A 14,225-nucleotide genomic window follows, 5' to 3' on the forward strand; every position below is an offset into this window, starting at 1 on the left:
AAGATGCTACAAATCTCAGCGTATAATGGGGTGGATGCAACGGACTTCCGGGTTTTACACATCAGCGCCGTTTCCGGCCACTACTGACCGCGTTCCAACACTCGCACCCCCAACCCCCCAAACCGTCTCGGCTATCTGAAATGCTTTGGACACTTGAGACAGACACTACACACTCGCAGCCTAGCACCCGTCGACGGGAACGCACAACCGATAGGCCCACACTTCGCAAACGGAAACAAAGTTGATGGGAAAAGTCGTAAATCCCACCTCCGCCGTGGAATATAGTCCATTGCGTCAATCTTTATTCGGTGTAAACATGGTGGTCAGCTCAATTGTCAACAATAAAATATTTAAAATAAAAGGCCAGTAAGTTATGTTGGAGAGATTTATTTAAAAATAAAACTGCCACTGTGTCTTAATAGAAGCAGGAACAACTGTTCAAGCAACCCTTAAAAATAAAATAAAAAAATGATACACCCAAAACCTAATTTAAAATACACAGAACCAAACTGAAAGCCCAAAAATTAAATTTTGCAAACAAAAGTTGTCGGGGGTAGGGGGTATGGGCAGTGCAACACAGAATTGACAAACTGTAAGAAATGCAGGCCAGGATAATCTGCTTCATGAAGGTAGCCTACATTACACACTAAAGGACTCTTAAGTGTTTGGATTTGGTAAAAAGTCCACTACAAGATTTACCATCTTGAACCAATGACAACAAAAGGACATGAAAGACAACAGAAGAATATCCTCTGAACCTGCACACTGCTGATGGAAGAAATAAAACATGAGCCGACATGGAAAACAATGTGAAGGGCTGCTGTAAAAGTGGACGGGGGCAGGAAAATTGGGGGCTAAGTAGTCTTGTTCTTCAGGTGGCGGCTGGTGTTGGACTTCGGTTTTGACTTGCCGAGCGGGAACGACTGAAACAGAAACACGGGTGAGTCAGTTTGCTGTAGGGGAGAATGGAAGACCACAAACAACCGCCCTCACACAACACATCCACTCACTCCGCCTTAAGACATTTGGTGTACAACTTGTGAGCAATAACTTGCTTAACGTGTACATCTGTTTTATATCCTAGTGGCTCATGTCTAAAATGAGGACTGAATAATGGCAGCCCGGTGCAATGTACAACCAGTCTGTCACCTCACTACTAAAAAGTGGGTGACACCTTGAAGTGTAAGGACAAAGTTGCAGCAATTCCCCTCAACAGCTACTAAAGAGTCCACGTTGAGGGAGGGTGGGAAGGAGGACAACCTGTCTGGCTGTCCTGCAGCACTTACGGCTTCAGATAAAGGGTCTCTTGCAGTGCCCATGTTGAAACACATGCTCTCCACGAAGACACTCACTCACACTCCACACTCGCGAGCATGCTCATTTTCAACTTTTAACTGTCACCACCCACGTCCCCACTGTACATCAAGCTGGTGCATTTGCTTTGACCATAAACAAGAGCTTGTCATGGAAGGAAGAGGGAGGGGACGGGGGTAGATAGAAAGGATGGGGTGGGGGAGTAGGGGGTTGTCTTTACCTTTGGAGACACTGGCAGAAACAACAAGTACAGAGAAGCGAAGGATGAAAGCACTGAAGGACGGATGACTACGCTCTTGTAGACTGATCTCTGGTCAGCTCGCTCTCATTTTCAGAAGCTAAGACAGAGGCCGCAGAGCTCTGGTAGGTAGGTAGTAGGGGGTCTGGTAGGTAGGTAATGGAATTTAAATGGTCAAACTCTGAATTGTTCGTGTCGGCGCTCTGGTAGATCTGCCGGCTGGCTGGCGGCCTTGGGTGACTCTAGGAGAACAATTGTAAGAGTGCACGGGCTGATCTCGTCTGAGCGTGTGCGTTGGTCGGACAGACGGTCACCCATTCACTGTGCGGGGGGAGGTTCTCGCTGTCTAACGCCAGGCGAAGGCTGATCTCAGGTCAGCGCTTAGTCACCCTCCCGCAGGACGTACACACCGCCAGCTGGCAGACCCTGGGCCTGGGATCAGCTGTAGTGTCAGCGCAGTGCGCAGCTCCCAGCACACACTTCAAAGAAAATATGAAAAATAAACAAAACTGTGCGGCAAAGATGCTCAAATCTAGCTGCAGCTCTGTATTTAAATTTGTCTAGCCACACTCGGGCCGGGAATCCCAAATTCATAGCACTTATGACATTTAAATTAACCAAAATTCATTTTGTGACAATAATTTATCGAAGCAAGAGAACATCAACAGTTCACGCGCTCTTCGGCTTTAAGCAAGACTCAATTGAAAAGTTGGGACAAACACGATAATCTTTACTTATTTGGCCCTACACCTTGCAAAAGCCCCTCGTTGTGGTCCTCTATTCCCCTGCCACACCAACATGGCTGACGGCAGAGATGGAAGATTCGGACTGGTCAGCGTAGAGGTTTCAGGGTCCCCTGGTCGCTCATCTCAGCGTGGACGACGATGGCGAGACTCAGCCAGTTTGGGAGGAAGACCTGGTCAACACGCCTGCCTGAAGCTGTGACTACCTGCACGACTGACCCTCCCCTAGAACTCAACAACTGTGGCTCCAGCTGACGGAATCGCCTAGAACCGCCCGTTGCTTCTTCCTGTCAAGTGTTACTTGCCAGCCTGGGCGGGACTAAATGCTAGAATGCTACTAGATGTCCTCTAGGCATAAACAAGAGACTGGCCACATACCTGGTCCTCTTGTGATTGGCCGATGGGGAACGGGAACGGGAGCGGGAGGCGGTACGCCCTCTTGGTGCCGACCTGGACCGAGAACGGGACCTGGAGCGACTGGGGAAGAAAAAGGAAGAGACAGATGTTATAACTGCACAAGTGTCAAAATTCTAATATGATAAAAGCGTAAAAATGAGTTCAAGAGCCACTTATAAAGGCTGGGCAAATGTTGGTGCCGGTATTTGACAACATTTGAACACGTCCCACCTTCTTATTGGAGTCCTGGACTTGGAGCGAGCTTGAGAACCAGACCTGAGGTTATAACACAAGAGAATGAATAATCACAGTTGCGGTGGGAGGACATTGAAATTTTGATGAGCACATGGCGACCCACACCGACATACCTGCTTCTGCGCCTGGAGTAGGATGGAGAGCGGCGACGGCTCCTAGAAGGGGGAGAGAAAGGAAGGAGAGAATTTGTTTTTACAGATCACACCACGTTTAGTAAAATATCCTTACAGTGTCCTACATAATGCCTTTTTGGTACAGGGCCACCCTGCCCTATATATTCATGAAATAAGAAGACGGCGACAAGTTTACAAAATTATTTCATATTTATCGTTTTCATGCTGTATTACTTAAGCCTTTGAGAAAATATTAATTTGTGCCACTACAATTTTTTTGGGCAAGTTATGGATTTTTTTTGTGCAGCATCAATGGTATATCTAATTGAATATTTAACATGACATTTTCTGGGCTTTGCTTTGTTCAACCGTGTGCGCAGCAGTATAAAGATCAATCATGATTGATCAATTTATGTGGCTAAAACCGAAAATGTTGAATATTAAATAATAATTAAAAAAAGAAGAAGCAAAAATGTCTTGATTTCATTGTATTTTCTTGTGAAATTTGCACCGGCCAAGTCAGGCCAGTGTCAATGAGCTTTGCGTTGACTTAGTCGCGTAAGGGGCAAAGGCCACCGCGAATGTAGAAATCGACTTTATCTCGATTACGTCACTCATTAAAAGTAAAAATAAGATGTCATTAAGTCAATCAGTAAGGTTAATCTAAAGTTTAAGGTTAACCAGGTATGACTTCACTCAACCTTTCTTACCTGCTGCGGCTATGGCTGCGAGAGTGAGAACGGGATCGGTAGCGGCGTCCACGGGATCTGGACCTGGACCGTGACCGAGAACGGGAACGAGACCTGTTGCATGAGACAACATTTGAGTAAAAAAAAAAAAAAAAGATTTATGTTTGATCATCAACATGCTTTGTTTTCCATCTCACCTGCTGCTACGGCGGCCTCCTCCTCCTCCCCCTCCCCCTCCCCCGCCTCGCTTGCTGAAGCGGTAGCAGTCGTAAGCGTAGTGGCCGCGATCCCCACACTGGTAGCAGCGGTCGTTCGGGTCAAATTGGCGCCGGCTGGGGCGTCCACGCCCTTTTCTGGACATGCCTGTTGACATCTCGACACGTACACGTGAGCCACACAAGAGCCTGAGTGTGGACAACAAAAAAGACCACGAGGACAAGATTAACAAACCTTGCAGTATGCAAATTCCATACTTGCACAGCTACCCTGTAATGTGTCCAACAACATTTAACTTATTGTTGTAAATGTGTCAAGTAACATTCACTTGTGCCATTTTTAGTTAACTGGACTTTTGTCAAATGTACCCACTTTCCATCCATGCCTTTCACAGCATCCTCGGCGTCTCTTGGGTCTTCAAACTCTACAAAAGCAAATCCCGGTGGGTTCCTCGCCACCCAGACGGTCCTCAGTGGGCCGTAGTAGCTGAAGGCCCGCTCCAACTCCCCTTTGGCGGCACCATTACCCAGATCGCCCACGTAGACCTTGCAGTCGGTGGCCCGGGACGAACTACGGGATGACGAGTAGTAGGACATTTTCTGGCTGCAAGTTGGGAAAGAAAATCAAATGGTACATTAGCAGCAATTATAAATGAAGTTACACATAGTCGCAGATATTAAACTGGCGAGTCAGGGTACCATTGTACAATACAAAACGAGGGTAAACAAATGTACTCATAAACGTGTACATATACTGCACTTTAAGTTATTCGATTAAACGATCGTCCAACCGCAAATAAAAATGGAATCAAATACTCCCGCTATGACGTCTCGAGCATGGCTAATATTTAGCAGCTTTAATATTGTTGGCGGCTACACACACCACTACCATCAAATTAAAAATTATTCGAAGCAGTGACCGGCAACTCGTCACCTAGCATTCTTTTTGCCGTGAATCCCGCGAGAACTACAAGCACAAGTTATACGCCGGTCAGTGTGTACCAGCTCGTGGAGTAGTGGATAGGGTGCTCGCCTCGAATGTGGGTCCAAAGACTGCTATTATCGTTTATTTAATTTCTTACTGCTGTAATGGCCGATTCCCGCCGCCGAGTAACCAATCACAAACGTTTACGCTAAAATAACGCAGGGGGCGAGTTGCCGGTTACGACAAAAATAATCACTGCCTAGTTTATTTAGATTAACAGAGAGCTTGGATACATATTATTATTTCTAAATAATGTTTCAAAAGGCTATAGTTAGCCTGTTGTATGCTAAAATAGCTAATGTTCGTTAGCAGTGTTTGCGGCCATTCGCGTGCTTAATGGCGGACGAAGCGTCAAATCTCTACACGTTGATAATTTAGTTAACAGCAACATATTTAACATTAATCCACGGTCGGTCATACATTCCACAAATAAAGAATTAGAAATTCTATGTAAGCGGAGAACTAGTATTATATTTTAGGCGTCGTATAGAGGGCGAGAGGAAGGCCTCACGCTCAGCCTGATCCACAACAATGGCGAACACGCGCGTTTACCTTCTTCCGCGGTTGCGTCGACGATCTCTGATTCACCTTCAAACCACACCGAGTAAACCCAGTCTGGGGAAGGCCCCTTTTTCTTCTAGTTCCTGGAATCGGTCGCCTATAAACGAGGGATGATTCGTACAAAAAGAAAGCCACTCAGAATTTGGTTAACGGATTTCGCACATGACTCCCGCGGAGGTTGAGTGACTGTGACTGCCCAAACATACGGGTAACGAGCGGCAAACCCCGGGATCTGACCTTGTGACTTCCGCAGCTGCGGAGTAATATCCAGACGTCACTTCCTGGTTCCGCATACTTAAACTGTGTCCGTCTTTGAGTAATAATAAAAAAAGAAAGAAAGTATTTTTATATTTCTAAATGTCATTATGCTATTGGCCCAATAGCATAGTCACCGATCAAAAACCTATATTTTTGCATTTTTGAAAATAAGTCTATCAGACACATTGCAAATGTAAAAGCACATAAATTTGAAGTTGTCTGCTCTTCATAATGTATTTTTGTTGTCTAAGATTTAAATTTTTGTATGTCACCTTCTGGCTGTTGTATGTATGTAATATATTTAGTACAGGAGCGGGCAAACTCGGTCCTCGAAGGCCGAAGTGCTGTCTTGGAGGTTTCCCTCTTCCAACACAAGCTGATTCCAATTAACAGGATTGTTATCAGGCTGATGCATAGCTTGCTGATGAGCTGATCATATATCAGCGGTGTTGGAGAAGGGAAACATCCAAAACCTGCAGGACTCCGACCCCCGAGGACAGAGTTTGCCCGGCCCTGATGTAGTAGGGATTCTAGTCTTTCACTTATTAGCTGGCAATGGGCTCCAGATCACCCAAATGAAGACAAGAGCTATATAGAAACATGATGGATGGGTGGGTTCATGTTGTGCAAAATAACAGACTCAGAAACGTGCACCCTTGAAAATAAATAAAATATATTCAAATAAGGTCAACTTCTGTTGAGAAGAGAACTTTTGTTTTCTTTCAGTAACACATTACACCTCATGCCATGTTCTGAAAAACAAGCACTGTCTTTTAAATATATTATTGTTATACATTTGATATAAAACTTAAATATTATTCTGAGTTAAGGTTTGTCACAGCTGTGAATAAATGTTAATGTCAATCACATGTCATTTGTTGTTGTTGTTGTTTTTTTATCTGCAAAGGTTCAGGCAGAGATAAATGTTCACACACAGACACAGAAGAACAAGACGTAGGACGGGGAACACAAACACGACGGTTATCGTACATCAACAAAGACCTGTAACATGGCTTAGAAAAATCGCCTTGAAAACAACAGAGCAGGCTTTTATTTTCACAGTTCTTCCAAGGCAACCACATAGTAGACAATGATGTTTATGTCACTTGCTACTTTTATTCACCCATTGTGGAATGGTGGGTGAAGGGAACTGGTCCTGTAAAATAAGCCCATAGGCGTCCTTCACATGCTGCTTAAAACACGAAACACAAAGATTCGTCATGCAACTGGTGAGGAACATGGCGAGAACACGCACATACCACACACACATCAGGGGGAGGAAAGAAGGGATCACATCACCAGAGAACAGCAAAGGCCGAAGCCAAACAGTAAAGAAGGTTCTGGAAACGGAGAACATTGGCTGGACGTTGCAAGACAGTCCAGCTCCGTTAGTTGTATGACACCCCGCGTTCCGCATCGTTCCTTCATGTAAACATGCTACGTACGTACACGCAAAACGACTCCGCCACAAAAGGGAGCAATGAGGGGCGACAAAAACACTGGCACATGACGGAGACGAACTCACGTCAAAGAAGCTAGTAAGAGACAGGCTGCGTTGGGAATCATTTTTAATCCTCATTGTGCCCTTTATAGTGAGTTCGCCATTTAGTAAGTCTGTATCGTAAATACAGTATTAGCCATCCCAAATACAGGCACTCAAGTGGCCCACTCATTTATTTATTTATTTATTTGTAAAATACACTGTTCAAAACGTCATGTTTTTATTATATATATATATATTGTTCAATTCAGGGAGAAGGGAATGAGTGAATGATTCCAAACACAGCCACAGACAACATTTCTTGTATTGCACATATTGAAACCAAGGACCCATGAACACAGTTAATCATCTTCGTGTACATAAATAAATATCTAAATAAATGCTCAACTCAAATCAGCAGTCAGCACACGTGGTTTACTCGCTCTATTTGATACGCTCGCTTATGATATTCTACACTCGAGACTTGTATCAAAATCTCTATTGTCAGTAACGAGGTCATTTAAACTACTGCAGTGTGTTTGTGCGCACCGAGACCACCCTGAACATGGTTCAGAAGTACAAAAGAAACAACCTCATTGTAGCTGCGAGGAAAATATACAAAATTAGCTCTAGAAAGGTTACAAAGTTTACTTAATTCAGGCAAAAATGAATTGAGTAGTTCTCATCTCACTATGACAGATTGCACTTGTTGTCGTTGCCGGCGACGCGACTGTTGCACGTCGTCGTCGCCGAGCAGATTATTACAGTAAACAAATTGTCCAGAGGACTGTGCTGCACTTGTGTTGCTTCTAATCTGGGCTCATATCGTGAACGATTTGTACATGGATAAGGTTATTTGCCGTGTGGAAAGCAGCACACTGGACACTATGAATGGCTGTACATTATGTACTTTAGTTTTGCACCTGTTGGTGGTCTATCATTTTTCAGTTTTCCTCTTAAAAACGCTAGGGTAGGGGGTGAGGATTAGAGTTACGGGTTTTGGGTTAAAGTATGTCTAGTGTTGGAGTGTTTTGATGTTCTAACTCTCCTGTGCAGGATTAGGATCATGGTTAGGACTTCAGTGTTAGTGTTAGTGGTTCAGGGTTAGGATATAGTCAGGGTTCAGGTAAATCGATGTTATGACCCATGGGTTAGGGGTTTAGGGTTAAGTTTAGGAAGAAGGTAGGGTTAAGTGTTAAACTACGTTTTTCCAGCAGCCACGGCAGCCCCGTTTCAGGCCACCCTGAGTCAAACAGGATGACCGTGAGACGAGAAGTGGATGTCTGATGTGAATTTTAAATTGGCGCAAAAAAAAAAAAATCATGGCAAACACGGTGGAGATAAGTGAACTTATGTAGCCAATACGTAATCTGTGTTGGGAGAAAGTAAAAACCCTGATACTGTTTGGCTTTAGCCACAGGTGCTTCTATCAACAGGTGGCGTCGAGTTTGTTTACCTGTCAGTTGAGTAGAAGCACCTGTGGCTAAAGTGAATCTGTGGTAGGGTTTTTACTTTCTGGACCTGGATTTCCCAGGGTGTAACACAAATCTGTGGCGGTTCCGAGTGGGACGGGAATCATTTTTATTTCGCAGTCTCACAATCGGCAGTTAGTGCTCTTCAAAAGCTAAGCTATGTGTTTTGTGTGATTTACCTTTAATGCCCACCGTGGTAAGAGAGCGGCAACTTATCTGCTCTGCAGCACAATACAATGTGTTTTGGTACAAAAGGCGGATTAATGAATTAGTTGTCGGAAAAAAACTCATGTCCAATATTTGTTGGGTTCCAATATAAACGTGCAGTTGGGTGTGCTGACGCCGATTCTGGAATGCATTTGACTATGCCGGGCCGAACTGCCATGGCTGCCGGGAACATCATGTAAATGTAACCTTAGGGCATTAGGGTTATGGTAAATTGTGCAGGGTTGGGTTAAGGAAGGGTTTGGTTTTGTGTACGATTATGGTTAAGGGGATTTGGGTTAGGTTAAATTGATGTTCTCACTCTCCTGTGCAATACATATCTGCCTTCAAAGGGCTGTGTTACCTGAATCCAGCAACTAATACTAAAACTAATACTACCACTACAGATATGAGATCAGACTTAAACATGAAAACAGCACTGTAGCACCTGCTGCCTAAGGGACCATAACAGTCCCTTAAGACCACATACATACATGCTACCTTAGCAAATCCGCTTATGCTGAATCCCGAGTGCAGATCGATCTAGAAAACCAATCAAAACTGGCCTCGTGTAGGCTGGATGCTGTCATTGTTTTAAGGCATTGTATGAGTGGTGTCACCAAGCATTGTGCGGACAAAGATCCCACTGAAGAGACATACTTCAAGACCTAAAATTCCCCGGCTTTATATGTCAAATCGACCACCCATGCATTACCTGCTAGATAAAGGAATAGTCCACTGGGATTCATGCTGCGCTCGTTTAGTCTAGATCAGTGTTTCTCCAAGTTCTTCAGGAAGTGAACTGCTTCGTCAACAAATAAAAATCAGCAGACAACTTACTGTTCTTGTCACAACAGTATACAGTGGACCTTTGGAACTTTCCATCCATTTTCTATTGTCTCATTAGGTTCTAGGCTGAGCTGGAAGCTATCCCATCTTACTGTACACACTTTATCGTGGCAACCAGTCCAGGGTTGAGACCTCCTGTCAGCCAAGGTCAACTGGAACAGGCTCCAGCTGCGTGTGACCCTGAACGGGATAAGTTCTCTCGAAAATCGATAGATGGATGGTATACTTGTGAAATTTATCTATGACGTAAAACTTTTTTTTGTCACAAAATGAATCAACTAAGTCAGTAGTTCCCATCCACTCTGCTGCGGGATATATTCCAATTAAACTTCATTAGTCCAAATATGATTATTTATAGGCAACAAACAATGTATATTTGCTCCTCTATCGATGCCAGCCAGGCATAAAAAATAAATGAAACCTTGTCATTCATACTATAGAATAATAATTGAATTGTGTCTTACTGAACAGGTCCAGATTTCACACTGAGCAAGTAAATATGTAAGTAAATCGAGACAAGATCTTCATTATTTTAGTATATATACTTTTTGTGGTGCTTTTGTTTGGCGGTGTGCCGTGGAATGTCAAATATTGGCTCAATAAAGGTTGGGAAAACTGCACTAAGTTACCCATGGACTATTTGAGATTCTTCTTGAGGACCACCAATGGTCCAATGACCACACTTTGAGAAAAACTGGTCTAGAATCCTCAGGCGAGGTAAACACACAAATGTGAGTATGGCTTTTTACAGTACAATTCAATTTTCACGTATGAGGTGATGTTGCCACACCTGGCTACACATGCTCAAAAAAAAAATCACCTTCCTCCATGTCTTGGGGGTGAACATGGTTACTGTGGAAACCGTGCGGGATAACAGCCAAGCCTGGAGCGAAACTTTGATTCCTCCTTTGGAGTCCACTTGGCGGGGGGGTTGTTTTCATCTCGCTCTGAATGTGTGTGGTCCTATTTACAAGTGCCTTCCTTCTGATCCATCCATTAGCCGCGTAAACACTTAACAAGCAAAGTCATTGTAAACATTGCACTCTTTTTCAGCCCTGCCAATGGATCTTCTTTGTCCTTACGAGCTTCCTTAGCATCCACGAATACGTTACATTCACTCCAACTCTTCTCGCCATCCAAACACTTCCTTTTGCCCTCAGGTGCTTACCGTCACTCTCTCTATATATATATGCAGATGTGTTGCGTATGTATGTGTTTGTTTGTGTGTGAATGGAAGAGCCCTCTAGACCAGTGGTTCTCAAACTGGGGTCCCCGGATCCCAAAACCATAGCTCAAGGTCTACAAAATAATTTGCATAAAATTAATATGTTGCATTGTGATTGCAACATTCTGATATTTTAATTTTTTGGGGAATTTGGGGATACGCTTGGCAATTACATAAATGTGGTATTCGGAAGAAAAAAAACCTCTCATGACCCAAAAAGTTTGAGAACCCTTGCTTTAGACCTGCAGTGTGTTAAATAAATAAATAAAATATGTACTGTATGTGCCTCCTGCTCAGAAGCCCGGTATGTGGCAGTAGGCCTCCAGGCTGGAAAAGAGGATGTAGAGGAACCACAGGCCCAGGAAGAGCAGGCTGGTGAGGATACGGGACAGTCGGGACCCCCCCAGCTCGCCTCCAATGGAGGGACGGCGCCGGAAGAGTAGCACACCCATGCAGATGAACGCAAAGATGGTGAAGAGCGTGACGGAGAAGGCCAGTGAGCCCGGCTTCACTTGGAACTCTTTGCCCTCAATCTTCCAGTAGATGGCGGCCACCGACCAGGCCACGCCGATCCCCAGGAAGACGTTGACGGCGTTGCTGCCTGTCACGTTGCCCACCGAGGCGTCTGCGTGCTGGTCGTGGATGGCGGCCACTTTGCTGGCAAATGTGTCTGCGGGCGAAACGAGACAAGTGAGTCAAGCCAAGATTACACAAGCAGCTGACTTGTGGGTGGCAGTGAAAGGCAAGACAAACTAACATCCACTTCAATGACGGCCTCAAATCATTCAAATTCACTTCACTCACCAGGAATGGATGTTCCCAGGGCCACAAAGACGACGGCAGTCACAGAGTCTCTTAGCCCCACCGTGCAGCCGAAGTGTGACGCCAGGTCCCCGATGAAGGCAGTAAGCAGGCCGATGACGCTGATGGAGACTATGAAGCAGGCCCAGCCGTTCCAGTACTCGGTAGGTGGCACGCAGGCGAACAGAACCTTCCAGAAGACGGTGAGGAAGTGCATGACGTAGTCGTAGCAGGAGGGCAGGCGCTCCTCGCGGCCTTCTTCCTCGTCGTCATCGCCTAAAACAGAGCGAAGAAGCCACTGAAGCTCTGTGAGGATTGCAGGAGTTGTTTTATCCACTAGATGGCAGCATTAAAGAAACTACCGGATACATTATTTTTCTTTATTACAGTTTTTCTCCATAGGTTTGGCACATTTCTTGAAACTGAGATGACATTTTCAAAATACCATGGACAAATCCCAAAACTGCCTTACAATTGGTCTCAACTGAATGGCATTTCTCATAGCTTTCATCAAATTGCCAATGTCTTAGTACATGTCCCAATTGCCTCAGTGGATCTGTGCAAATGGTTGTGCACATTTAGCTCAGTTTTAGGGTAATATTTACACTTGGAAGAGAGTAAAATAAAGAATTGAAAAATAACATATAATAAAAGTCACTCAAGAGTTGAGGAACATTCAGGTTGGGAAACGGCCGCAGTACCACCTGAGCTACTCCACTTCTACTATTTGCTTAGCTCTAAGATGTTTTTGGTTCGCTGTGCTGTAATCGTTGCCAAGTTGGATGATTTAGTCACTTTAATACTTGTAACTCATTGAAACTGATTGGTTTATTACAAAACTTATTAACGTGGCTATAATTCAGGCTGAACTTTTAAATTTGAATAAAAATAAAAAAGTGGAATAGTTGTTTGTGTCATCTGTTGTGTCTTATCCAACAACAAAAATTAAAATTGGTTGAGATTTTGGGAGATTTGAGGAATCTACAGTTATTTTGAAGTCCGTGCTTCATTGACTCTAATGTTATGCGTGATCGAGCAGCCGTGTCTCAAGATGGCCGTCCTGTGCACATGTTTCTTCCTATTGGCTCACAGCACAGACGAGACATCTAGTGTTTATATCTATGGGCAAAACAAGAACAGATAAAGGCTAGTTTTTTGGGATTCAACAAAAAAACGGAAGGTTTTTGGACCCGTTCAATTGAGGCAGCAACACCCTTTTCTGCACGTGAACGTTTGGCATCTGTGTGTGTGAATATTTTGAAACTGCGTGACGCTTGTCTAAAAATAGCATATCTGGTTAGCCTTAAGCACATGTTCAACACATGAAAATCACAGCTATATTTGTGGATCTGAAAAACGTGAAAATTGCTGATATACTCGTGTGAATGATTTTCAGACATTTCTCTCACCATGCCAGCACACCATCCATAAGGTCGCACAATTTATAGGAATGAATATGCAATTTATTGCCCACTTTTCATGGTCTTAGTTAATCAGGCCCTTGATGTTCTACTGTGTTTATTACAATCATATAGAAAATATTTATACCTACACTAGCTTACATAAACATTGAGATGGCACCAAAAATGACAAAACAAGTTTACTTTCTCCTAATGGTTACTGGTATCAAGAAAGAACTATGAATGCAATTTCAAAAAGTCCCATGATGGTGCTTTACTTTGGTGCTCGAAGTTCCTTGATGCAGCAACAATTGTAGTCTGCAAAGCTGATGTTGCAGAAACATTGCAGGTCAGATCATTTAAAAAGGAACTGTTATAGAAAAGGGATTTGTTTTTGTATACAAGACAGTGCTTGTATGGAAACATAAACAAACAACCATTTAGAGCCTTCAATGAGCCTTATATGTACTGTATGCTTTTGGAATCTGGGAGGAAGTACCCTGAGGAAAAAACTCCACACACAAATGCCTAGAGCTGAGATTCGAACCCCAACCTTAGATAACCAAACCACTAGGCTGCCCTCTGTCTCATTTTGCCTTTCAAGTGAAAAAAAAAAAGCAAGGCAGAGTATTCCCACTTATGCATGTCATAAAAATCACAAGGAAACTGACACATACACACATGCCTATACCTGCGCTCACAGTGACAGCCTCCACAAATTGCTCCCTCCAGGAGTGTGTGCCGATGACGAGTGCCAAGTTGGTCTTCTTGATGAGCTTGTCGACCGTGCTCTGTCAAAAACAAAGTGAGAAGTCTGAGTGAGTCTTTTAGGAGAAAAAAAAGAAGAAAAAAAAAACAGAAAAAAAAGAAGAAAACAAAAACAAAAAACAAAAACAAAAACAAAGTGAGAAGGCTTTTAACAATGTTCTAAAGACCATAAAGCCTTTATTCCTCCACTCAAATAATGAAATCTTCATCATTTAGCAACCCATCCATCCATCCATCTTCTTTCTTTCAGCCTCATTCC

At 43.7% G+C, this 14,225-nt stretch overlaps 2 protein-coding genes across 4 annotated transcripts in view; both read right to left on the minus strand.

The window, feature by feature from the left end:
• Positions 1-371: 371 nt before the first annotated feature.
• Positions 372-5,754, minus strand: srsf7a (serine and arginine rich splicing factor 7a). Of its 3 annotated transcripts, XR_015095522.1 has the most exons (9): positions 5,501-5,754; positions 4,337-4,567; positions 3,946-4,152; positions 3,770-3,862; positions 3,060-3,101; positions 2,923-2,967; positions 2,674-2,772; positions 1,535-2,031; positions 372-923 (listed from the first exon to the last, which is right to left on the minus strand). XR_015095522.1 is itself a non-coding variant. In XM_086080054.1 (8 exons), the coding sequence occupies exons 2-8, from the start codon at positions 4,558-4,560 to the stop codon at positions 1,938-1,940; spliced, it is 804 nt and encodes a 267-aa protein (XP_085936180.1). In that variant the 5' UTR covers positions 4,561-4,567; positions 5,501-5,754; the 3' UTR covers positions 372-1,937. The 3 variants fall into 3 exon arrangements, 2 of the variants coding, with proteins under 2 accessions (XP_085936180.1, XP_085936182.1); XM_086080054.1 differs by having other exon boundaries at positions 372-2,031; XM_086080056.1 differs by lacking the exon at positions 1,535-2,031 and having other exon boundaries at positions 5,501-5,753.
• A 666-nt stretch (positions 5,755-6,420) lies between these two features.
• Positions 6,421-14,225, minus strand: part of slc8a2b (solute carrier family 8 member 2b) — a 63,469-nt gene continuing 55,664 nt past the window's right edge. Inside the window, exons 14-16 of the mRNA XM_086080111.1 lie at positions 13,890-13,989; positions 11,802-12,074; positions 6,421-11,667 (exon numbers count right to left, since the gene is read on the minus strand). Coding sequence (XP_085936237.1) covers positions 11,291-11,667; positions 11,802-12,074; positions 13,890-13,989 — 750 coding nt within the window. The 3' untranslated portion in view covers positions 6,421-11,290. The remainder of the gene's footprint in view (positions 11,668-11,801; positions 12,075-13,889; positions 13,990-14,225) is intronic.

This window comes from Leptonotus elevatus, chromosome 7 (genome assembly GCF_054856555.1).
Source record: "Leptonotus elevatus isolate MCC_2025b chromosome 7, RoL_Lele_1.0, whole genome shotgun sequence".
NCBI lineage: Eukaryota > Metazoa > Chordata > Actinopteri > Syngnathiformes > Syngnathidae > Leptonotus > Leptonotus elevatus.